This window comes from Idiotropiscis lumnitzeri, chromosome 10 (genome assembly GCF_059441095.1).
Source record: "Idiotropiscis lumnitzeri isolate Australia: NSW breed Sydney's pygmy pipehorse chromosome 10, RoL_Ilum_1.0, whole genome shotgun sequence".
In the NCBI taxonomy this organism is placed as follows: Eukaryota; Metazoa; Chordata; class Actinopteri; order Syngnathiformes; family Syngnathidae; genus Idiotropiscis; species Idiotropiscis lumnitzeri.
Genome location: NC_142400.1, coordinates 16,215,811 through 16,243,547, shown reverse-complemented (window position 1 = coordinate 16,243,547; position 27,737 = coordinate 16,215,811). Strand labels below are relative to the sequence as shown.

General features: G+C 39.4%; 1 protein-coding gene across 2 annotated transcripts in view; it reads left to right on the top strand.

Annotated features, from left to right (window-relative positions):
• Positions 1-27,737, top strand: part of vps13b (vacuolar protein sorting 13 homolog B) — a 303,806-nt gene that overhangs the window by 50,992 nt on the left and 225,077 nt on the right. For both annotated transcript variants that reach the window (XM_088306201.1, XM_088306202.1), the window contains exons 16-17: positions 369-493; positions 12,744-12,916. In XM_088306201.1, coding sequence (XP_088162327.1) covers positions 369-493; positions 12,744-12,916 — 298 coding nt within the window. The remainder of the gene's footprint in view (positions 1-368; positions 494-12,743; positions 12,917-27,737) is intronic.

Below are 27,737 nucleotides of genomic sequence, written 5' to 3'. Positions count from 1 at the left end.
TGAAGTATTGAGTTTGAAATCAGTTTGAAAGAACATCCATCCCAGGATGTTCGAAGATGAACATTCGTTTAGTTCTGCTCAATTTCAATTGAATACAAAAAAAGTAAAGTAATAAATAAACAATATGTTCCTAGTGTTGTTAAAGTGGGTGAACTTTACATGTACATTTTGGGGGTTGTGCTGACTCAATTTCTAATTGTTATTGAAATCAGTGAGTATTGACAAGCTTGATGTATTTTAAACCATTTAGTTAATGGCCACTACTATCACCTGAAGCAAAAAAGCTAATTTAAAATAATGCAACAGTGCAGATGTGTTGTTGAAACGAGCTAAAGCACATCTGTTGACATGTTTGTCTTTTTGTCTAGGTGTTTGGGTTCCAGGCAGGCCTGACATGCCAAGACAGCACAGGCGGGTTCCCTCCTCTCATCCCTGTTATTCCGTCCTTTAGCACAGCAATTTATGGGAAGATGATCCAGCAGCGTGCATGCTGGTGAGTACCTATAGTTCCCGATTAAGAACTTTTAGTCATATTTCGATGTTTCAAAACCACCAAAATATAGCTCTTGCATAACATGTTTAGGCAGATTGCAAAAATAGGGCGGCACGGAGAGAGAGAGTAACTTGCTGAATCATATTTCTGAGAAAAGCACTTCAAGGTCATAAATATACAAAACAATCAAATGAAAAAAAAAAAGTAAGTGTGGCGGCAACTTTGCAGAACTACTTGTGCTGTGTGATGACGTTCTTACGCGCTGCGCAAGTAGTTCATTGTCCACCTTTCGTACACATGAATACACTTATGTTGGAACCGTGAAAAACAGTGGACTCGATGATCTACATGGAAATATCGAGAACCCTTGATCCAAAACGGCATAATGCCTGTGCACTTTTACTCACACCTTGCAGTCAAGTGCCTGACTTGGGAATTGATTCCACAACCACTCCCACCCTCAGCCCCTGTCAAAGGGCTGCAGATGATTTAAACTTTTCTTGACTTCTTTTCCAGACAATTGTCACATGTGTACGCTTGAGAGCAGGTCACACAGGAAACGAGAAATCCACCATTTCGTCTCTCGTAGGCGCAGGTCTTCGTCAAGACTGTTTTACATCTCTGTTCTCAATCTGAAACGTGCGCTTGCTTGTTTGATCTCCAAGTGTGCTTTTTCTGCCCAGCCTACATCAAATAGTGGACACAGATTTGAAACGGATGTTATTTTTCACTTTGTGTTTCTCTTTTAAGAAAACTTCACAGATCATACCGTGCTGGATTTCTCTTTTGAATCTGGGACCAGCCCTTAAAAATAACATTGACAAGCTCCCGCTGCATTTCTGCTTCCCTCAACTGATTAATAGACAGCGTGCGCTTGTGCAACACTTTTATATTTTTCAAGTATAACTTGACTTAAGTTGAACCTTTTCTGTTTTTGGGGTTATTCCGTGGTTCTTCATCTCCATGCAGCTAGAGTCAGAATCTAATTAACCCAAATTGACAGTGTGTGCCTGCAAGAATGATGGTTAGCAAGTTTGACAGAAAAGTTCAAGAGAGCAGCCGCTTTGAGATAATTCTCTGTGTTTCTTTTTGTTTCTTGTTTTCCAACGCGCTTGACCCAAGCAACAACAGCTCGGTCTTCCATAATTCATGAATGGCATACTTGCACATGCTTTTGATGAGAGTTTTGTCACTGTTTAGAGAGGGTCGACCAACCTTTTTCAACCTGCGTGATGCTTCTTGGAACCGATTAATGTGAAGGACTACGTGTGCTTCTGAAATAACAAATTTACTCAGATTACCTTTAATTTTATTGTCCTTGTGACATTGATCATGTTAATTAATGTGGAAGACACGATGGCCGACTAGTTAGCACGATGGCCTCATAGAGCAGAGATCGTGGGTTCTGGCATTCCTGTATGGCGTTTGCATGTTCTCCCCGTGCCTGCTTGGGTTTCCTCCAGGTGCTCCGGTTTCCTCCCATATTCCAAAAACATGCATGGCAGGTTGATTGGACACTCTAAATTGCCCCTAGGTATGAGTGTGAGCGCGGATGGTTGTTCGTCTCTGTGTGCCCTACGATTGGCTGGCAACCAGTTCAGGGTGTACCCCGCCTACTGCCCAATGACAGCTGGGATAGGCTCCAGCACCCACTGCAAGTCTTGTGAGGTAAAGCGTTACACATAATGGATGGATGGATTTACCAGATAATTATCAATATGTAACAAGAGTGATCCATTTTCATAACTTTGTTTTTAGTCTCCAGAAAGACCTTTGCCAATTAAAAAAAGTGCAACAGAATGCGAGAAAGAAAAAAGTTACTTTTTTTTTTTTTAAAGAAAATTCTTCAATGCATACTAAAAATCCAAAATGTATTCAGTGCATGTTAAACATTGTGTGCATTGGATTACTTTCAAGTATCAACCGATTTGTCTCCTGGATTCTTGAAGTGAATATTATTGAGAAGACAAGCGATGCGGTTAAGTGGCTTCTGTTCAGTCTTGCACGTGAACAGACAAATAATCACACACATTTGACGAACAGACAAATAGCACACATATTTGACGTACTTCAACCAAATCTCCTTGCGTGTATGCAATTACGCAATGCAATTTAGATAACCAATGAGCATCTGTGACGGTCCAGCTCCTCTCCTGTGAGTTTTCTTCCAGTCGTTATGTTGTTTTTGGTCACGCCACAAAGGCTCTTACCTCGCACAGTGGGCAGCCTTGGAATTTCAGTAGGGAAAGTACATTTCTCTGACATCCTTTCTCAGCCAACCTTGGCCTTAACTGGGCATGATTCATTCTGTCAGATCTTCAGATAAACTGCAATGTTTCTAAGCTAACTGTACTGCAGTGGTTGTTAGCGTTTGCCGAGTGACCTTGTATCTTTGGGGGGTGGATTTGGAGGTTATTATATGAATGAAGAAAAAAACCCTACACAAGTGGCAGCTTTTTTGGAATCGTACGGTTATTGGCCAAGAACTGTCCTGGTCAGCTAAACCCTGAACTCCTTAACTAACCTGCACTTTTTGTCATTGTTGTGAATTGTTTTTGTTACAACTCAATAAAGTGTCTGTTTTTTTTTTTTTTGAAAGCATAACTCATTTGATTTGAGTGGCACAGTGGAACACTATGTGAATTGCTTCTGCTAATATTTAACCGATAGTATTATTAGCTGTTAAACAGTAAGCATGAATCTAACGCACAGTCAGGTTCTCCGACCGTGTCTGAGAAGATGTGACGGTTACCTAGCTTTTTGCAATTTGGGTTCCCTGAGAACAGGATTAGTGTTCTTTAAGTGTTGAATGAATTTGGATCAGGAGCATAGCAGCTATAAGATTTTTTTTTTGTCATTATGATAAGTAGAAACCGTAAGTTTAATTTCTCATTTTTACGACATCAATTCCTTTTTTACATTTTAAAATGTTGAAAGCATAAAAAGCAAATAATTTTGGCTTCATAAATTACGTCTGCTCGCATGAATAATGCATTCTTTCTAGTTACTCCGCCAGCTATTTTGCGAAATGACATTGCATTTTATAGTATTGTACTGTACAGATGAAGAAAATATTATTTGAACTCTTCTTGGAAATTATTTTCTAACGCAAACAAATGACCTTTACAACTTTGATGCTATTATAAATTTAAATCTTATTGAGACTTATTCACCTCCAGCTCCTACTGTAGATTTCTTAGGTTTGTTAGGTGCCTTCTACGGACTGCACGTTTCAACTCCTTCCACCAATTTCAATTGCCTTTAGATCGGAGAGCATTGAAGGCCATTTAAGTATAGTCTGCTTTGTTCTTAGCCATTTTAGGTCGTTAGCCTGTTGGGGGACCATTGGCCTGCAGCTGCGACTAACGTTTCTGACAGTGGCTAGCAGTTAGTCCGTGATCATTTTGAAAGTTCATTGTCCCCTGCACAGATTCAAGACAGGTTGTGCAAGATGCTGGATAGAAGCCACAGAGCGTAACTCTTCCATGTTTCACAGTCGGAAGCATCTTTTCTTGGTATGCTTCATTTTGTGTCTGTAAACATGTGACTCTCCAAAAAGATCGCTTTGGCTATTGAAAAGATATCCCCCTCGAATGTTTTTTGGCCTGTGGAAATGCATTTGTACTGCATTTTTAGTTATTTCTGTGACCATTTTTTTCAACTGACGGGCACTTGCAATGTATTTACTGACATACAATTGCAATATCTGGAGCTTCCAACTTCACCCGTGGTCAGTTTCAATTGTTGTGGCTGTTAAACCCTTAATCCCAGATAAGATCAGTGCTATAAAAAGTGGGGATTGTTGAGGGATGTGGCACTTACAAGGCGTGTTAGAAGTGCCACCTGCATTGATTAGAGCTGCCCCCCACCCCCCACACACTCATGCCATGCAATATGCAGGGCCACCTGAAAGCATCAGCATATATGGAGGCAGGCCAAGTCTGGAGCCCGCCAAACCCACAGCAGCTTAGTGTGGCTGGTCGCTTTGCAGACTATAATTCAGACCCACGTCAGCTTTTATGTGGCATTTTTAACAGCCTCTGTTTCTCGCTCAGCTATTTCAGAGACCATGTGGCATTACAGGTGCATGTTATATAGCCACAAAAAGTTCATTTGCCCTGTTAATGTTTCTGAACGAAAAGAGAGTTTATTTTCCCTTGGTACCTAATTTTTGCTATAACTCTTATTACATTGTCAATAGTTGATTCTGTTTTTAATGCAACTTGAAGGATTGTTTTATGTGAAGTTGAAAAGTCCATTACAATGTCTGGACCAGTAGTCTAGACTCTGAGATTAGCTCATGTGGTGATTTATGAAGGCTGCTTGAGGCATCTGAGGCATGAGCCTTGTGGTGTGATTGTAATGCCTCATTACCTCTGTTCATAGTTAGTCAAGTCTAGCAGCTCCTGGTCTATAGCTCCACGTGAAACAAAGAACGAGGGGACGAATGGCGCTCTCAATTGTCATGTTTAACAAATATACTTCTGAATTGGATTTGGAATCTGTTGCTGTCACTGAAGGATAATTAATTTCAAAATCAGAAAGACAACACAAATAAATCAGTTAATGCTTATACAGGATTGAGGAATCATGTCACAGCCATCAAACAATGACAGTCATGTTGTTGAGGTGGAACCTGCCAGACTGGCACTAGCCCAGTGCATTCATGATATAATACAGTAAAATTCATGATCATTTGGTATTTAGCATCGTAATACTTTATTTAATCCTTTAAGAAAATATTACTTAAGTACTTTTTTGCAGCTCTGTCTGTCTGTCCGTCCATCCTTATTTTATTGCGTAAATGTAGTCATGTGAATTAATTTCACGTATCGTGATTTATATTGACTGCAAGAATGTTTGCCGTTATGTCCCTGCATTAAATTATTTGATAACCTGAATGAAATCCTTTGAAGATAAGATATTATTTTTATAAATTTTGTATGAATTAAGGAAATTCTGAAAAGCGATGCTTGGGCACAATGTGGTGTGATAAACCCGAATAACACACCTGAGCAAAAAAGACACTTCGAAGGAATCAATCAGTGAAGAGCGGACGTGTGGTTGAAAAAAAAAAAACCCCGCCTCTTCTTTTGAATTAAATGCTCCCGTGTAGTTAATGCTGAATGAAACAAAATCTCATCACCCCAGTGCCGTTTTTAAAGTTCAGAGGATGTACTTCCGCCGCTGAAGAGCAACATTGCTCACGATGGATGAGGCACGTCACAGAAAGTAAACAAATTTGATTGGACAGTTCATTTTGAAACGAGACCCATTCACTAGCAAAGGGCTTCGTCTCCAGAGTCACTTTCTTAGTGGGTGTGGCTTACCAGGCTGGTGTGTACCACCCATGAAACACCAATGTACAGTTGTAATCACTAGGCAGGCTAGCGCCGCTTTTCTCTTTGCCCCAAACAGCTTCACACACCACACCCCTCGCCTTGGCCGGCACCACACCGCATCGCACGGCTCCCGTTGCTTTTCCAACAGGCGTGTGGCGGGTTGGTGATGCGCTTGACGGCGACACTCAGCATATGAATTTCTGCTAAGTTTCACGAATGCCCACTGTGTTTGTGGTGATTCAAAATATGAATTGCCTTTGCGCCATGTGGCCACGCCACAAAGTACAGCTTGTGTGATGCACCGAGGCGTTCACATGTAGATGAAAACTCTTGAGAGTTTACGATGACTGTCATGCAGACTGACATCACTCTACTGGACGTAATCGTCACACCATTGTGATTCACAGTTGTCATCTGGTAGCTGAAATCAACATTGATTGAAAACTCAAATGCAATATATTGTATGCATATGCAGTACACTTTGTAACATCTTCGAAAGGCAGTGTCTTTTCCACCCAAGAGTATTTGTCAAATGCAAGATATTTTTGTTCACGCTGCAAACGATCTGGTGAAATTAAGAGCAGGTGTTGATGTTTTCCGTTGACTGAAACTCGATTAATGCTTGAATCAGTCATCTGAGAAACTGAAGCTTGAGGGAGGGAAAACAGTGGGAAATGGGGAAGGGTGGATGGATTATCAACTCTGAATGGATTATCACTGTGGTGTGCATTCCACTTTCCTCTCCTCCCCACAATTCCTCAGCCTTCGGCGCTGCTCCACTGCTTCCCATGAACAAGTCTATCCAATTGTTGCTGCTTCGTGGTCCATATTTCCACTTTCTGTCTCGTGCCCTAGAATAACACTAAACATTACTCTGCTGCATTTGTCATTTCACTGTGACATGATTTACAACGGCTGAGAGTAAAACGTGAAACTATGACTATGACAATAATTTTTACCCTATTAATGACCCACACTTCCACCACAGCTGGACATTTTAGTCAGTGACAGGAAGCTACATACAGTTATACGCACATGCTCATAGACAGGGCTCTTGATATGCTCTCCTTTAACGCCTGATGAACCACGTCATTGCCATTTTCTCGCCTTGCGATCTGCAGCTGTCTGCACAACTTGATTAAAACATTTCTTTTAGTAATCCCTGTGTAATGAAGCTCTCTCCTGAGAATGTGTGTGTGCCTGTATGTTAGGTCAAGGGTGCTCCAGATGGTGTGTGTGTGTGTGTGTGTGTGTGTAATTGTGTGTGTAGCCTTGTGTGTGTGTGTGAGACAGGGAGTTATGGGGAGAAAAGAGGAGTGAGTTTCACTCTACTGTTTCTTAGTTTAGTTATTACAGGACAGATGACTGAGAAATGCACACATGGAACAAGTTTGACACAAATTTGAGAAACAGCAAAACCTTGAAAAGTGACCAGAAATCTAGCCGCTGCATCATGTTAATTCCGCACTCACTCAGATCCAGAGGTGTTAGGTTTGTAGGTTGGATGTCATGATTGCCTTTGGCGCATGTGAAAGTGCTCACATGATTTGATTACAAGAATTTTGCATAGCAATCTCTGCCATTGATTGGCTATGTAATGAAGTACTAAACCTGAAACGTTTAATAGGTTCATATGGGAAGTTTTTGGTTTTTGTATGACAGTTACAATAACCCGGTGATTGCACACTGACTTTTATGCAGCAACTTTGAATAACTTTAATGTCACTTTTGCAACCTATTATGGACTCACAACACGAGAAAACGTTCTCGTTCCCTCAAGAAAAGTTTTCTTGGTTTAATTCCAACAAAATTATATTACAATATTAGTTTGTATATACACATGTGCATATATTAGACAAACGTTTTTATTTATACTAAATTTTATTCCTAAACCCAGATATTAACACCCACTAAAGTGTTATTTAGTGGGTAAATTGTTGAAGACCACTTATTCATACGCGATAGTAGTACCTGTCGAGAGTTTAAATTTTCTTCCTATCATTATCGAGAATGTGCCCAAACTGCAATATATCTTAATAGAGCTCTGAAGATGTCATTCAAATTAATCCGAATAATTGTAGTTTTGCCTTAGTTGTTTTTTGCAATTGGAAAACAAGCGCAGATACTTAATGACTGTTTTCTTTCGGTAATGTTTGCTTTGCTTAATCAAGACAGGGTGTGACGGTGAATGATTTAGAGAAACTTTAGATAACGTCGTTGGCTCCAAGACAGTGGCTATCAGTTTTGTCTATCTGACAAACGTGTCACTCTGTAACGGATTATATTGGAGCTGCTATAGAGTGAAGTGGTTCGGTTGAGTCAAATGTCAAGAGAAAGTCGTACAATGTAATGATGGTTGAAATGGATTGACTATATTATTAACTTGTTTCGTTTGCTCCCTGAATTTATTTACCCTGAATGATTCCCACCTACAGTTAATAATAAAAGTTCTGATACCAGGTTCGCTGCATCATAGAGAGGCTATTGTTCAAAGGTATCAGTCAGAAGAAGCATACAAAGAATTTCCAAACTTGAAATATGCTATGCAACACAGTGAAGTTCGTCATAAACAAGTGAAGACAATATGGCACAACAGTGGCATTACCAAGAACTGAAAGTTCTTCTAAAATGGATGAAAATATGAGAATGAAACCGGTCAAGGTGGCTGCTCGGAGGCCAACAGCAGGAATTTTTAGCAAGTGCTTTGTAAATGTGACAACAATCTCCAGTCGTCTTCATGTGTCGGGTTTTTTTTTAGCGTGACAAGATTTTTATTTCATTTTCTTATAAAGAATAATGTCCATTGATCTTGGTCTTGTTAGATTTAAGCCTTTTTGACGCAGCGAATTAGATTGGCGACTTGAGCAAGGCACTGTGACCTCTCTGCTTGCTATGGACTTCCTTATCCATAACACTTTTTGGCACACTTATTAGTTGAATCCTGTTCGGACTGTGGAGTCACGCATTGTTAAATGCATTAGGCAAAGTTGACCATGTACTCAATCATTTTGGCATCCATTCAATAGTCTTACTGGGAAATTAGTCTTCTATTAGTTAATGTTTGTACAGCAAGCATTCAAGATGAAAGAACCAACGGCAAAAAAACCCTGCCATTTAAACCCGGGTGCGTTGACTTACTAAACGGATTGTTTTAGCTCAAATTGACTTTTCACATTGAGATCTCATTACAGACAGACACTACCTGCGCCAGAAAATATACAATTGTGTAAATATAGTCGACTACTCCTTCGCGGTCCATTAAAAGGCACCTTGCTCCTCATCTGCTGTCGACCTTCCAAGCCCCACAGCTGTCTTTGTCACTGTCTTTTGAAAAGAGTGAGGGAAATGATTCTTGGTCCTCTGCAGGATGTGAGTAATAACAAAAATGAACACTGTGGAAAAATGTGTGCCGGTTCCAAGCTTGTATTCTGGGACTTTGTCTAAACCATTTGGACCAGCTGGTCTTGGTAATATACTTCCAATCATGGCAAGAAGCAGGTCTTTTTTTTTTGGTATGCGTATTTCCAGACCGCAGGTGGCTCTGCAGTTGAGGAATTATATTTTCTGGTCTTAGTAGTGCCCCTTGTCAGAGCATTGGTATTGCTCCCAGTGTTTTTGCAGTACATTTGATGACACACATCACACATGCACGTGCAATAGTTTTGGCATCATCTATGTGTATGTTTTCAAAAGTATTTGTCTAAATGTCATGATCACAGTTGACCACACCAGGATGCCACCCTGGCAGAAAACCGTGGGCCTGTATGGATATTTGTTTTTCTGAGGTGACATTGGTGTATTTAAGAATGTAATCGGATGGGATTGGATCTCCAGAAACTCAATATGAGAGAAATAGGTTCTTTTGTAAGTTTTTGTAAGAATTAACAGGATTTAATTCTCACACTTTTTAGATTTCACATTCCTTTTAATGACTAAATGCAACTTATTTTCTGTTTCAATATCCTATTTTAGCTATTCAAAAGAAGAAACAAATTAGGCGATGGCACCTATGTTTTTTTTTTAGTTGCCATAACTCATGACTCATAGCTTCTACTTAACACTTTGCCCTGTTTTGCTTGATTCGGGCTGGGGCAGTAGAGAGGAAGACAGATGTGCCAGTCAGTATGTGACCGAGTCTAGCAGTTTGGGAGTCTTCCATTTGGCTTCGCCTCGATTTGGACTATGATGTTGTCACGGCACCAACAGAGGACAGATCTGGAAATGGGGCTTAATGTTGTTAAAATACACCTGGCACTAGCTGGAGTTAGGATGCCTTGTTTATTTTATTTTATTTTTTATAACCATGACTAAGTTTAATTTCCCCTTTCAACATATTTTTAATCGCCTACGGTTTCTCAATAAAGAATGTGGAGTCAATTAATTGAGATGTTTTTCAAGTCAGGGAGCGAGTGTCTTCATTTATGAGTCAAGAGCCGAAACGGGTTGCATGGCCACTTCTTGTGGGTGTCTACGTAATCGTCAAAGTATGCTTTAATGAGCTTGACTTCCCACGGTGGAAAGTCAACTTCACTGTTTTATTAAAAAAATTGTTAGATGGCCAATTCTAGTGTTGGGCGAGTACCAATACCATGTATCGATATTGGGCCGATACCCAGCATTGTTCTAAGGTATTGACGGCTGATGTTGTTATGCGCCACTGTCTCGAGTAATCTCGTGGCCGTTTTAAGATCAGGAGATAAAGCCATGCACATCTAGCAGATGCCCATAAAAATGCATTTTGTGTTTGTATATTTATAAGACTTATACTAATGCTTTGATATCACTATTGAACACACAATCTAAAGTCACTGGTTGTTTAAGTAAAATCTTACCAGTAGAATAAAATCGGGATGTCCCAATCATATTTTTATGCACCCGAGTCCAAGTCACTTGATTTTGAGGACAGAATCCCCATCCAATACCGCTGCAGTTCAATGCAATGAAGAAAGAAAATAATATTTGAGTAAAGGTATGCCAAGATGATACCTTTTTATGTATCAATATTAACAGTGGTATCGTTGAATACTCGAGTTGAGCACTCATACTGCTCTCGGTCTGAGAAACAAGTGGCATCGAACATCCCTCCCTAATAAATGTGATTATTTGTTTTCTGTGGTAAATAAATTCTGTCTAGGCTTGAAATGCTTCACTTTGGACACGCTAATTTCTTTCAGACCCTATGATTTCTGACGGAATGCTGTTTACCACGTTGCATCGCACGCTGAAATCTGAAGCATGTCTTGCTTTCCTCACATCAAACATCCCGACTCTAATGAGACTATCTGCATCTGATTTAAGTCCATCCACATTGCTTTTTTACGATGAGTTGGGCATAATATAATAAAAGCAGGTGCATAATTACGGTTTTAGAGGACTGCATGCGCATGACAACACCCTTGGAATCACACTTGAATAAGCCAACAAACCTTTATCCTTTGCCAATCCGCCTATTGAAGTGGCTTTGCAGACACATTTGCTCTGCATGTGGGGCACATTATTGTTGCATGGTTCCCTTCACTTTCTTTTGTACATGAGCAAAATGTAACTCTGTGTACACATGCACACAGGCATGCACAAACACATGAAAATCTGTTGCAAGTCAAGCTATGTAGAATGCAACAGTGGTGATTTTAATAGTTGAGAAGCATGCTTGTCAAATGCACCATATGTAGCTGTGGATTAGAAATATGCACGCTATCAAGTGAAACCTGTTGACCCTGTCACATTTTCTCTTTGCTTTTATCTTCTTTCCATCAAACTGCCAATATGTCTTTTAGTTGCACGACACCCTCACCTCCCCCAAAACCAGCATGCGGTTTAGTTCTCCGCACCCGTCTGTGTATAGCTAACAGGTCGTGTCACCCTGCGGAACCACCCAGGAGCAGAATAAAGGGAAAGCTATCGAGACACTCAAAGTAGAGCAAGGGAGAAGTCGAGAAGTTAAACGATTGCAGAGCTGCTTAGTAGGGGAGAAACCCCGTGACATACCGCATACTTTAAATGGGATCTGATCCAAGTGACTGTGTGATTAAATTAACTCTGATGTTCTTTCACATCACAGACTTTTTAAGAAAAATATTCTCTTGTTGTATTTTCATCTTTGTAGTCATGTAATCAAAAGTATGCTGCACACAAACACTGAATTTATTGTATGTATCAATCTTGAATACACAAAAGTGAACCACATAATGTGTTCTGTTTAGGACTCTGTACCTGTGGTGGTGGTGTTGTCTCAGCCCAAATTAAAATCAGTTCTCACCTTGCAAGTAATTTTAAAACCCGATGTTGAATTAAAAGGCATGTATTTTAAGAGTCTTTTGGATGTGCACAGCTAGCAGGGCATAAGGGCACTGTGTTGTTTGTGTTTGAATTGAGTTTCTGGTCCATTGAGGGTCTGATGGACATAAACTTGAAGGAAACCGATCCAACTGCTGTTACCTCATCCTCCCTGTCTTTCGCAAGCATGCATTTACATAGACACATAGTCATCTCGCTCTCGAAAGATTACATTTGAACTGTTTCGAGATTCTTTTCCGTGTTAGGTTTGTAAGCTCGACATCCTTTCACATAAATCATTGTTTCAATTTGGCCTGAGCTGAGAGAGGATTCGGTATCAAAGATGCAGCCTACCTAAGTATCTGCCAAATAGCTCAAGAAGCTTGGCTGGTACCAACATTCCATGTTGGAATCCATATCTTGCTGTTGAGACTCTATCAAGGAAATGTTTTTTTTTTTTTTTTTTTTTTTTTTCAAATCATACATCATAATTTAGAGTCAAGCAAAATCTCCCACCAGTGCTTTATTTTTTCCGTGTGTATCTGACTAACATTATCATGCAAGTACCTTGACTCCAGTTGTACTATCCTTCACATATCGTTCTTTCTCTGTTGCTTTTCATTATCTTGCAGGAGTAAAAGGTCTTCAGTCCCCACCACAGAGTGCATTTTGGAGCTTCCTCACTTCACTGTGCAGGCCACAAGAGCCCAGACGCATCTGCTCCAAGCAATCTGGCAGAGCTGGACGCATGGGGCACCCTTGACACTCAGCGAAAGCCTTATCAATGAGGTTTACAAAGCTCCAGGTAATGTTAGATCTTCATCAACTGACATCTGCTCAACTATACCCCCATTTTTGTATTGCTTTAAACCGCCACAAAGTACATGTTTTGTTCAGTACATCTGCATGTTACCAGTATTAAATAACTACTTCACTGACAAAACTTGTGAAAGGGTTATGGCAGGGGCTCAAGCTTAGACTCACCTGCTACATATGCTCTCTTTTTAAAACCGGACCTAAAAAAAAATGTTCTATTGCGTCAGCAGAGCGCATTTTAAGATCAGGAAACTACAGTAGTAAACGTGCGGGGTAGACAGCTCAGCAATGAAATGAAATTGTCCATAGAGCCGAAAGTAAAGCCAAAGTAAACGGCAGAGTTGGGTGATATTTTGGAGTTCCATCATTAATCATGACCACAAAAGCATTACAAATTGTTCCTTTACATAGTCATCATATAAAATGAAAACAGTCACTATTTCAGTCATGTAAATGTATAGCGACTTGTCTTCTACTTGGTAGGGGGCTAAGTGTTGGAAGTGCTTATGGAGGCGAGATTTTTTATTTTTTTTTGCTTCAGATTGTCTGCTATAGTAATGTTCAATTTCAGCATTTTGCCTTTTGTTCGAGTCAAATTAAAACAGTAGCGCTTTTCATGTTGGTCACATCTGGACAATCCTCTGGGGGGCTCGGGGTTTTCCAACTCATTAGGATTGCGTTGTTTGGTAAGCCGTCAGTCTTTGGCTGCCAAACCAGCAAAGCTACCTTTTTACTGTTGTGTGGCTGCCAAAATGTATGAAACTGGTCTCCCGTGGAGTGAAGTCAAATATTCCTCTTCTCTCACTCAGCCTTCTGTTGGAACTGGGTTTGAATACTTTGAAAAACATTTTAACATCTGGACATTTGGGTGCAGGTTTGAGAAAAAAAAAAAAAAAGCTGGTGGGGGAGCTTGCATTAAGGGCTTAGGAGGAAAAGAAGCGCTGAATATTGGTGACGTTTTCCCTAAATTTGTAGCTTAAATGTCAAGGTATTAAAATCATGTTTGAAATTGCCGATGAATGTTTGAAGTTGAGTAGCTTTTTGCAACTTTTAGTTTGGTTTTACAGTGAACCCCGACACGAATAGCGAACTTTTGTGACTAATGGATATGTCCCCTAAAAAAAGGATGGACATAGTGATGTCTGTCTGGTTGTCAAAGGAGCACTAGATGTTGTTGCTTGGTGCTCAATAATTTCCGCACCCACCAGGGTCACTGAATGAATGTAAACTTTCAGTGTGGCAACACATGGCGAGCTTCTAGTCGGTGCAGCAGCCCTCAATTTCTTTTGTACGACGGACCAGTTTCACGGAATGTTAGTGCCGCAACGCAGTAAGACGGAGATGCCCACCAAAGCTCGCTGTCTTGTCCGGGGAGTTCCTCTTGTGGAACATGCTTGTAGCTGAGCTCAACTGAACTGAGAAAGGATGGAAGCAGTTCCTGAAGTGATTCTATTCAGTATTGTCGATATTTTCATTCATCCAGGTCATTGCATTCTGATGGCATTGCATCATTCAACTGGACTTTTTGCTTTGTCTTCTATCAGTTCATGCAACAATGATGAAGTCGCTTAGAATTTCATTTCAGTGCATCCACATAAAACATTTGTTTGCAACTCAACCCTGGTCACTTTCCACTCCCAAAAAACCTGGAAGAAAATGCAAAATATTTGGTACGCTAATGCACAGAGACACACACCCACACTTTTTGCATCAATGTAATTGCAAATATTTACTGTAAATGTTTCAGAAATTAGGATTGTCTATCCCAGGGGTATCCCATTTTGTCGTTTGCAGCAGCTCGCAAAGAGAGCGTTCAATCGGATGGCATTAACGCAATCACTGCAAGCCCTCCCGGCTTTATACTTATGATATAGCTGCCTGTCTATGATAGTGAATGCGTTAAAACACAAAAAGTACTCTCCCTCTTATCATCCGTTGTGAAATTTGTCATTTGTTTGACATACAGGGCTAGTCTATGTGATCTTTTTATGCTTGCTCATTGTCTTCACAAACTGATTGGAGATAAGCATATTTGAAATCTTTGTGGCGACATAGTTTGTATTGCTTTTACAGCAATAACAAAGGTTTCTGTTTCTCTTTAAAGTGCTGACACAGTGGCATTCTGTTCTGTTATTAATAACATTTTCCATCTTAGCAGTGGCATAACATTTCTCTTAATGTGGCTTTCTGACAGAGTGGCTCTGGGTATTTTACGTTGATTACCCAATCCAGAATTGGAAGCAGGTTTGGGACTTGTTTGTTCTTCTTTCACTTTATGGCCACTGCCTAGACGAGGAGTATCCAACTCAATCGCATATGGGGACAAAACTCAAAGCGCACTTAAAATTGAGGGCCAAATTGCATAAATACTTTTGGAACAGGCTAAAACATTTTTGTAAATAATAATTGAAGCTAAATGACGATCATTCCAAAATAAATTAACTCCAACTTAAAAGAACTTTAAAATGATTGCTCTGCATCTGTCAAGCTTGTAGAAATTCAAACTATGAACATTGTTGTGTGAAATACAAAGTAAGTAACACTGACAAGAGTTAAATCACCCAATGTGTATGGTCTTGTTTACGTTCGTGGTGCGGGTCACTTCCAACCTATTTATATCAAAATGATTCCTTGGGCCACTTCCGTCAGCGTGTGCAATTATATCCGGCCAGGGAGTCCCACATGTCAGTCACATGACTGACACACACTCAAACATAGATAGAGCGACTGAAGCTACGCTCTGAATTAGCAAGAGCTTTTGAATAATAAGTTGTTTTTAAAGTAAATTTTTCCCCCTCTCTTTTGATGTTAGTTTCTCAAAAGTCCAAGGCGTTTCATATTGATTCTAGCTGATAACACATCTGGTCAGTGTCCTTCGTGGGAGAGCTGCTTTGGAATGATATTCCATTCCTTCTCCAAAGAAAGAAAATCAAAAGCAAGGGGGCAAACTCACAAAAGCTTCAATTTTAATCATAGGGAACTGACAGGCAGGTAAAGTTTCCTCAAAATTATTTTGGCCTCAGATTAAAGCAGCTGTCAACCATTTGAAATCACTGAAAAAGACTGGCGCACAACCACAAAAAGTTGTAAGACTTGGTTAGATTTTTTTTTTTTAAATGACTGCACAGTGGCAGCAGTTTTAACTCAACCGGCAGCATAGTTAGTAGCTTACATTTGGCCTTCAAAACTGATTAATGATGGAATAAATTCAGAAAATTAAAACTTCTTTGATATTAATTTTTTGCACAGCGTTGATGTCCAGTAGTTTCATGTGTTCGACTCAGATGTGTAATCTAATTGTTTTTAATCATGATAAAACCGTTTTAACCAAAACATGATTTGCTACTTTAAACATCAGATAACATTCAAAATTCATCAGACCAGTGAGATCAGTCTTGTTCTTTTTTTTTTTTTTTTTTTTTTACTAATTACTTTTTTGCCCAACTAGTGACACATGATTCAGGCTCTAGTTTTTTGCGGTAACAAAATCCTGCACACTGTTTATATTCTCTCCCCATCCAGTCTGAGTTATTTTCTGTTCATTGTTTAATCTGATTTTCCTTTCATTTACATACAATTTCTAAGAACAATATATGTGATTGTCAGTGGAACCCCTTTGTTATGTATTCTGTTATATCCGTGTGTGGTTTCTGGTAGCAGCTATCATGGTAGCAGTAGCAAAATGAAACCTGTAATTCCCGCCTGCCGTGGCGTGCAGCCACTGCTAACCTCAGGTTTAGTGACACACTGACCACACGGACGTCCCACACACTGCGGCCGTCTCCATTTGTTTTAGCTAGCAGTTCTACAGTGTTCTACATACTGTGTAATCTTATCTTCTACATACTTTATAATCTCATGGAAACCTCTCATTTTACCATGTGACTGTAACATTTGCAAAGTCTGAAATGTTCATACGTCCCTACAAAATGATTCAACGTCATAAATACGCGTGTCTGACGACCTTTAAAGATGAAAGGGGATTTCCAACAATAATGAAATAGGTTACATAAATGGCTCATATGATGAATAGTTAAAAGTTATAGTTATTGGTCATCATTTCAGTTACACCCTGTGTTTTAATGTTAGGGACACTTTTTAATTACGTTTGTGAAGTCAGTCTTGGATCTCAATGACACAGTTCTGTGATGAAAACACAATCTGTTTCTTATTGTCATTCATTCAGTTCTTTTTTTTGTGTCATTTTTGTAATTAAACCCTCAGAGCAGTTTTTATTTATTGCAGTCCACAGTGAATACAGAAGACTAGTTAATGACACAAATACAGTCTACGGTGGTTAACAATATAATTGACTTTTTGTAAATATTAATACCATTTTTTTCCATCAGCTGATATGCCATGTGTTATCATATGATTACCGTATTTTCCGTACTATAAGGCACGAGATTTATTTAGTGTGTTTTCTCAACTATAGAGCGCCCCTACTGGAGAAAAAAAATCCACAGAAAAGATGCACCGTTGTATTCGCCGCTTGGTTCAAAATGTAGGAAAAAAGTAGCGGCTTATTGTCCGAAAAGTACGGTAGGTCTGTCACGATAATTCCAATATCGCGTTATCGTCCAATGAATGAAATGTCCTTGATAGTTTTTTTTTGTTTTTTTTCTGACTCGATAAATGGTTATTTCCATGCCTTTATTTGCATACGTCCTCAGCAGTCAGTCATGTTGGTTTAGTCACATTCCTTTCCTGCCAGTCACACATACACACTAGGAGTGGAACGGCTTTTGAAAACCATTTTTACGGTTCGTTTTGACTATTTTCTTTGGCGTGCATATTTCCCATCGGTTCATATGCGCGCAGAACTTTTGGTCATTTTTTTTTAATGAGGTGCAGCCGTGTACAAAAGCGCTAATGGTAGCCAAGTAGCGCTGGTTAGCAACCATGCGCGTCTGCTAACAGCTATCCTATTCATTGTTCTTTTTGTGCTATTTCATTGCCTATTTTGGCACGATCGTTTATGTGACCATTCACTACGACCTCCAGGAACTTAAAGAGAGCGGCACCAGATTTGTTTATTCCGAGTGTGCAGCAAGACCAGAGTAACATGTCTGTATCTCTTCAATGTAAGCTCTCTGGTTCAGAGATGGAGAGATTACAACTCGCTTGAAAACGCTATACATTCATATAAATATGTCAGAGTATGAGCATCATACAAGACTTATTTAATAATTTGAGCTTTCATTTCGGAAGGTAAATATAAAATCAGTCGGAAAACAACCTTTGTTGAGCCAAGGTAACTATTTTACATTAGAAAAATCTCGCAGGTAACCACACAACCTGTTAAAAAAATAATACTGAATGAATACTGAAATAGTCATCTTGTCTTATTTAAGTCACAAATGTACTTACTGTATGTGGACTTGGTCTTGTTAAATTGAACCACAAATCTTATATATTTTCAGGGAGCTATGACTTACTGTTGGATTAATGTCAACAGTTTTATACACATTTAGATATTTCTGTCTCAGACTATTCACCACTAGTATATTGCAAAAAGATACATTTCTGATGAATAAAAAAGTGTTTAAAAAATAATTCACAACCAAGAATATTAATGAGCTGTAACTCAAAATACTGATTAGGCATGATAGGGCAGATTAGGGAAAATAATGATATACCAAGAGCAAAGAATAACAGATGGAAAAGCAGAATAATGGAAGACTGGGCATAAAAAAAAAACATTGCGTGTGGTGTGGACTCAATGCCAACGCATCAGACGATAGGTTCACTTGCTATGCTTACACAGTTTTGCCAGCAAATTGAGTGTGACACACCACACATTTTTTAAGAAATCCATTCCCCACCATCGAGTGTTTTTAATGCACACTTTCACTTTCAGTGATTTGACTGTTTGAAACGGGAATTGTCGCTGCCCAAATTTAATATGGCCCACTGTCCAGTAAAGCAATGTGTAACAATATTTTTATCACAATAAATAAACACTAATATATGAGTTTGAGAACTTACGTATAACAATAATACATCAACTATATTTTAGCATTCAAAATCAATGGTTATGGTTTAAGTGCATATTCATGCTGGTGAGTTGGTGTCACGGAATTTCAGCCTCTTCAAGAATTTTTGGATGCATTCTTTTACCTGCCATCAAGTATAATAAGACTGGATCAAAATGTATGTTTGTACACTACCACATAATTTATGATTCAATAAATGCTCCACAAATAATGGCGACTGGTCCCAGACCCTTACAAGTCTGTATATTCCCACAGTCCTTTCCACCTTTCTCATTGTTGCTCCTGTTCACCTCCAATGCCGCAGCTGATTGCCTACTCAGTCCCGATGATGAGCCATTGGAGGTTGCGCTCGTTCAATTTTCCAACATTCTCCTCGGCTGAACATTCTTCCTAGGCAATTTTAATGTTTCCTGCATATGATTCAAACTATCACAACATACCATATGTACGCTTTACCCTTTATGCCTTAAATTACTAATAATGGCTTTAAACACTGAGAGACAAACGTCAAACTCATTTTCATGGTTGCTCAATGAAAGCAACAGAAGTTGCAGTCACACATTGTGGTTCGGTGTTGAGAAGGTTAAAGGAACAAAAAAAAAACTCTACAAAGTCTGCTTCAGTATGGTCTGACCCCCACACTCAAGACACTTGCTTTGAAGGGGTAAATTGTTGGATTGAGTGGAATGTTTGCCTGTCACCTAGCACGCTTTAAATGGTAGCAAGAAATCAGGAGGAAGTACGGAAGAGCGAGGGGCCTCTTCATCCACACACAACCTTATTTCTGACATTAAAAACACGTCGTGTCAGCATCAGAGAATTGATAAATAAATCTTGGATGGAACTTGAGACGGCTCTTGTCAGCGCAAACTTCAATGGGCCACATACGGCCTTGTTCCTTTCCTGGCAGATCGTGATGATGTTTTAAGTCAGTCCAGACACAGTCTGTCGTCTTTTGCTTTTGTCCTCCTGCATCTCTGTTCTTTTTTTTTTTGTCATTCACTTCTGTCTAAAGTTTGTATATGAAACCATGGGAATTAATTCAAAACAGGAGTTTTTGAGCTGTATTTTCCCATAATCATTCAAAGACTTGGACTGTTGGGTTGTAAGAGATCAAAGCAAAATGAAGCACATTTGTTAATCCTTAAAACAACTTCAATGGTCAACTTTTTCACGAAGCAACTACAGTTACACCGACTCAAAAACACTCAATTAGCATCCTCCTGTCCCTTGTTTTGATATTGATATATCACAGTGGTTCAGGATTCAGAAACACTGCCCTTTATTTAAAATGTTGATTTAATTGTATTCATTTATTAATTTTCTTCCAACAGTTATCTTCATTTCATAATCTATAGTCATGGCTGTAGATTTATTTTTGTCCAATCCAATTCCATGTCAGACTAATCTGCCCGAGGGTTTTGGAATCCCAAGTGCTGGTTCATGTTCACCTTTATAGTAGCTGTTTCTATTTCAGCCAATCAGTTACCTTTGAGAAGTAATAATAATAATAATAAATAATAAGTGTGTGGTGAGTACAATCTATTGTATTTAAAGTTGTGCTTTTGTCCTGTTAGTAGATAAATATTGATTGTGAACTGCTATACTGGAGATGGAGGTGATGTATTGAAAGATAAAGGTTTAACTGTCTTTTGCTTGAGTGAAAATGTTATTCATCCTCAAAATAGGCAAAATGCCTCTCTCACTCTCTGTCATACCACAAATTGAGAATATAGCATTTTTATGTATTATTTTGCAATGTGATGGAGATATTACAAGTTTGATTTGGATATGTGAGTCCCCACTGAATGCCCATGTCTCAAATGTAAGTTGAATTGGCAGGGTTAAAAAAAGAGCAGCCACAAAAAGTACAGCCGCACCTTGAAGTTTGAATGGCACAAATGTAGTACAATTTTGGACTTACCAATATTTTGGTAAAAAAAAAACTAACACAAAAATCAAGAAGTTGGTAAGTAGTAAGCATTACTGTGATATACTGCATTTCAATGGCAAATGACATTTTGGAAGTCGACCATATCGAAGTTGGACCGGCGTTATTTCACTACACCACGGTAGTTAGCTGTTACGGACCAACTGACAAGTGTCTGCTTAAAGGAATCCTGTAGGTCCCTGCAAATGCTTTTTCCACTCCTCACACATCCTTCTTGCTGCTCCTGTCAATGTTGTACTCCATCTCTTTTATCCCTCAATCCCATGGCCCCACTTTCACTGTCTTCCAAGCATAGTGCCAAGACCCATTAGTTTTGACCAAATGGCTTCCGCAAGAAACCTTAATTGAGGTAATTCGGTGGCAGAGAGAATCATGGTCTGGAAAAGCCAGGAACATGTGTCACTGCTTTAGTGAGCAGACAGAAAAGCATGCAGCACCTGGGGAATGGAATGGAAATAATGGAAATGAGACCCCCAGCATCTGCCACCACCAACACTAACACACCATCATCTTTTCCTTTACACATTCCCACATACATAAATGCGTACTGAAACTGCCATACACCGCGTAAACAAACTTCCCAAGTTATTTTAGTACTGGCTCTATTTGTATATGTGCAAATGCACTTTTATTTTAGTCCTTTGACTCCATTTTTGTGGACTCGCTGCTCTCAGTTTCAGGATGACAAATCCAGCTGCCCACGTTTGCCCTCATGGTGTGCGTTTGATGGTGTGCCGTAGCCTCTGGCCCCGAGCTGTGTGTTTATGTACTCCTTGCACCTGCCCTCATTTGACAAATAACAGCACCACACGCATTCAATTCTCTCAGTCACACATAGAAACACTCACACGTGTGGTTGTAATACACACACTAATGCATTGCACACGTATACCGAACGAAATACCACAGTTCCCGGCAACAAACTACAAACCCGTGTGTTTTCTCTTCCTGGGCACCCCACTTTTTATAGTCTTAACAGCTGGACAAAACATTATTAAGAGCCCCCCCAGTGCAACTAGTACCACCCCAGCAGGTGCACTGTGGCCTTTAGGAGATCTACGTGGGGTCGTGGGCAAGGGGGCATAATAATACCTCGCTATTTTATATGCATTCATAAAATTATTGGCTTTCAGTTGCGGCAAAGCTAGAAAATGTAATTAAATTGCTTATTAAAAAACAACCTTATATTCATAATTTAGGACTTTGTTGAATCATTTAGAATACTTGCACTGTCGACCAATCATACCAACTGTTGGGTCCTTACTGAAAAGTGGCAAGTATTTTATTTTATAAAGACAGATACTTTTGATTTATAAAAATAATTCCATCTCAAATCAGATTTAAAACAAAAGAGGATAAAAATGTCTAGAAAACAATGTGATATTTAGTGTGGGCCGTTTTTTTAATTGTAGTTTAAATATTTTATTAGTTTAATACTATAAATAAAAATAAAACAATTAATTATTCGTACACTTCATGATCACACTGATGGAATTATTTTTATAAATCTAAAGTACCCGTCTTTAAAAAATCAAATACTTGACACTTTTCAGTCATTTTATAAAGTTGTAAATGACTGTGCTGCCTTTTGTTTCCTCAGTACCTTAGTAATGTGAATTATATTTATATCTAAAATCAAGGCACACTTGTATTTCCAATGACTTTCAAGTGGGACGTGACCTACTACAGACAGAGGAAGCTGTTAAGGTCGTCAGGAAACAAAGGTGCTGTTGCACTCCATGTATCAAGTGGCAGGCGGGGAAACATAAAGAGGCTTATTAACGTCCCCATCTTCCACCTGGTAATACAGAGGGCCTCTCATACAGTGAAGGAAGAGGTCGGGGTGTAATTTGTTGAGATGGAGAGGAGGGAAGTCAGTGGTTAAGATTTTAGCAAATTGCCCACAATTCCTTGGGTTAAATGTTTAATGTGCCTCGCTGGGTCATTCCATTTACATTTGCTTGCTTGTTGGTATTTGTAACGGTAAACAAATTATTTATGAAAAATAGCACAGCACTGCCTATCTAATACTAAAACACACATGCTTTATTTATACGTTGCATTGTGGTTAACTAAAAGGTTCGATTTTGGCTAACCACAAGCAAGCTAGTTAAAGAGGTGTTTAACTTATGAAATACATGAGGCGTAGTGGATGTTCTGCAAAAGTAGAGCGAAAAAAAACCTTCCCTCCGGGTTTGTGTATGACATCCAGTGAATGGAATTAGTATTTGCTCCCCTGCATTTGCTCTTAACACCAGTTAAAGTCAAAAGAATGCTTGAAGAGAATCAAATAGGAGGGGGTTATTTTCACCAGTAAGTCCTATCAAGAAAGATAATGCAAGAATGACTATGATGCGTTTTGACACTTTTAGCTTCTTGGAAAAATGTGCATGTGATGAATGAATCCTCCTCTTTTCTCTCAACAGGTGGCCTGGCACATAACTCCCTAAGTTATCTTGAGTTCTCTAGCCATCCAGTTTTTTTCTTCTCAAAGCACTTGTTTGAAATTCCGGTGCAATGTCAAAACAATGTTGACAGTTTACATTTGAGCTGTCACAATCTAGTCATGTAATTTTAAGATGATTGTGAATGGGTGAAAAATATCTTTTTAATTTCTTGGTTTTTAATAGTGACAAAGTGATAATATAAAATGAGGTGCCAAAGTATCTAACAGTGATATATTAGTTTTGTATTACACAATGAAACATTTTAAATTTGTGCAGTTGAGTGAAAAAGAGGCAGGAAAAAAAATATCTTCTCCGGACAGGTTTAATTTGGAAAGTAACAAGAGTACAACCATGACTTGTAAAGTCTGTCAATTGATTGTTTCTAATCTGTTTTCTTTTCAATATTAGACAAGCTAGTGAGTATTCCACGCTACCCTGAATTTTAATATATATTTTTTTGATTTGTGACTGAAAGTGAAATTACCTCATACGGATGAAGTTAACCTATAAACTTTACTTTTGCAATGTTGTACTTTGTGGTATTACATTTTTGACCATTTAAGTTCTTCATAATTTAAATCTTTCACGGAATTTCTTTGCATGGATATTTTGAGCTTCTCCACTGATTAAAAAAAAAGTGGTTTATAGTCATATAAAAATGTACTGTGTCATGTTGGGTAACCTTTATTTATATATGCAAAAAGAAAATATTAGATAACTGTAGATAATTTGGATGCACGTTATTTTTACTGAGGGGAACGCCCGACTTGCCCCCCTTGTCTCTGACATCAAATCAGGGACAACCCTTCTAATTTAAGGATCTTAGTGAGCACAGAAAAATAATGTGACAAATTTAATAGATTATTTTACTCAATTTGACTTTTTCTATGCCTGTATTGCCTTTATTCAGAATGTTCCTGTTTCTGACTAGATAAGCAAAAGATTCACTGTTAGGAGGCATTATCACACTTCTAATGCTGTAAACAAGCAATTCGTTAACAGACAGTGTATCAAGAACTTTCAGTGAAACTTCCAAACTCACGCTCAAAATGGGGGAGAAAAAATGCAAATCAAATATATGTAGAGGGCGTTTTAACAGTTTTTGTTGAACATAATGGCATGTCTTCTTACCTGGGCGTCATTGGAATATTTCAAGGCTTCAAATCTTCAGCAACACTTGAGTTCCCTCCATGCAAACATCAACCAGGAATTTCCAAAGGGGACTGAACTTTGCAAACACACGTTGCTCACTCAACGGTCGGCCAGAAATGTTGACATATATCTTCCCCAAATTTATGAAACACATGTATCAGTTTGCTTTGAACATCGTACGGGCTAAAAAGGCATACAAGGATCGCAAGTTCATCAAAACATCCAAAAGAGAGTTCGAAGATGGGGGTGCAGTTTGTCTGCTCATGTGTACGCTCTGCCTGTTTGCGGTAACACAGTAAAAACTGTGGCTCTTTGCCGCCGAGTGGTTAGCCACCCGTGTTTTAGAGCAACGTCTTGTACTGACTGTTGCTGACTTTGTGACTTTGTCGCTATCGTTAGTGACTTTTCCGACTATTCTGACGACTATGTTTGAAAAAGCCACTGTGCCAACATTGGTTCCCACTCAGCAATCTTATTTCCTGCACGAGGGCGAGGGATGGTTTTCATCGTTACTATTTTGGGATTCCTAATGAGGAATGATTGACCGATGTAAGTTACAGTTGGTGCCCAATATGTCACCACACTTTACAAAATATATATATAAAAGAAAATGGGTGCGCACTATTGGCAGGTTTTTTATGTATGTTGAGGAAACCGTGATATGATGTTAGAACTACAGGTGCTTTTTTTTTTCTTTTATAAAACTGCTTATTAATGTATATTTAACGTTTTTATTCCAGAATTACAAATACACCAGATCTACGCAAGTAGTACCGCTTTCTTATTAAAACAAGATACTCTTCAGTCTTGTATGAAAAATTAATATAGTTCACAAATGAGATTAAAATGTTGGTGTGGCCCTCGACAGCCATTCCAGTTTACCTTGTGGCCTATTAATTAATTACTCAGCACTGATGTGAATCCATCTATTCCATTCAGTCTGTTTGTTTTATCACATTAGCTGGTAACCTTATTGTGTAAGCCTATTAATAACAAAAAATAACATCTCTTGTTTGTTTTTTTTTTAATTAGGTTTGTTTTGTAATTGCCATGTATAATACAATGGCAAGCGATGCAGTAAATCAAATGAAATGAGCGTTTTTAGTGTTCCGTTATTAAATTGGCTTTTGTTTCAATCAGCTCGTGTTAAAATCTCAGTAGCCCGCTAATCTGATTTACCTTTCTTTCTCTATGCAGCGAGGTAACAACTCTGCGTAACAGCGGCGTAACATTCCTGGCCTTAAACGGCAATGTAAAAGTGGCTAATGACTGCCTGAAATCTGGAAGCCATCAAAAATGTTTCTTCCCTTGAAATGTTCTGCCAGGCCTTTGCTGCAACATTCTTCATTGCTCGTTTGAGGACTTTGTGCACAGGGTCTGTGCACAAATGTGTGAAAATGTGCAATCAACATAGTGTCAGAAGCAGTTAGAAGGAAGTTAAACATAATCATATCAATATTTCATACACGGTTTGATCCCCAGCAGTGAAGACCTTCATAATATTCAAGATTTTTATTTTTCAAGTCACACCAGTATCACGTTTTCTCCATTCATCCATCCAACCTTCTGCTTATCTGGGGTTAGGTCATGAGGAGAAGCAGCTTTTGCAGGGAAACCCAGGCTTCTCCTCAGCCACTTCATCCAGCTCTTTCCGTGAATTCCAAGGCATTTCTAGGTCAGTCGGGATATATATATTCTATCAGGCATGTCCTGGGTCGTCCCTGGATCTCCTCCTGGTGGGAAGCATTCAGGAGGCATAGTTATCAGATACCCGAGCCACCTCATCTGAATTTTTTCAATGCGGAGGCACAAGGGATCTCGTTTGACCCACTCCCGGATGATCTAGCCGCTCTAGCCTGGAAATCCAGACACAAAATTGTACCAACAATTGAGTCTGGTCATAGGCTCATCAAGCACATTTCTGAGGCGGCGGTAAAGATGAGAAAATTGAAATCTATATCAACCAATGAGCTAAGAGCAGATGTCGTGTCAGAAAAAAAAATGTTATTTTTTAACAAATTCTTCCAGTGCCGTCAGCTGCTTGGGTCTTATTTCTGATTATTTAAAACTGAAATGCTGAGTGATGTCAAACTATCGTCTCTCATGTGCGCAATTTTGAATGAGGAAGGACTTCCCTGCCAAAGAGCGATGTTGATCACGAAGAATACATTACAGCATATAAACCAATTTGATTGTTTGTTTTGAACTGGGGACAACCGGTGGTGGAGGGAAGGCTTTTCATACCCATTTTCTTCCAAAAGAATCTGCGGTTGGCTCGCCAGGCTAGAGCTTCTCACCCCGTCAGTAAGGGAGAACCCGGAAACCCGGCAAAGGAAACTAATTTCAGCTGCTTGTATCCAGAATCTTGTTCTTTCATTACGACTCGCAGCTCGTGACCATAGGTGAGAGCAGGAATGTAGACCAACTGAATGTAGATCCTACTTCACCACAACAGACCGATGCAAAATCTGCACCGATCCACCTGTCCATCTCCCATTCCATTCTTCACTCACTTGTGACTCTTTTTCCGATTGAGCACCATCAAAGTCAGATTTGGGGGTGCTGGCTTTCATCTACTTCACACTCTGTTGCAAACCACTTCAGTGAGAGTTGGAGATTGCGGCTTGATGATGCTAACAGTACCACGTAATAGGCAAAAAGCAGAGATGCAGTACTGAAGTCATAAAACTGGACCCCCACTACGCCTCGTTTGCACGTAGAAAATCTGTCCATAAAGGTTATGAACAGAATCTGTGACAAAGGGCAGTCCTGACAAATCTCACTGGAAACAAATCTTGCCTTACTGCCGGCTGTCGGGACCAAACTCTGACAATGTTCTTGCAGGGACCCCCCACAGAACTCCCCAAAGGACACAACCTCCGGTCACCGTTCTTATAAAGGGCTCCTCTACCCCAGTCTACCAATCCAGATGCATTGTCAGCCAGTATCCGTAGCCGGGGATCTGTCCGCAAAGATCCCTGCCTTTGGCCACCTCCCACCTTACACAACACCCTCTTGGATTCTCACAAAGGTGGTGATCCCAAGCTAAGGTTGACTTTTCTGGCTGAGCCCAGCCAGAACCTATAAGTGAAAGCTTGGTCACCAGGCCCGGCTCCAGAGTATGGCATTCATGTTGTCTTGACTTTGGAATGGCGGCCTCAGAATGCCCGCACCATTTGTGCGTTACATTCATTCATTTTTCCATGACTGTGTGGCCAAAATGTGCTTGAGATATTTTTTTATGTGGACAGACATTTTTTTTTT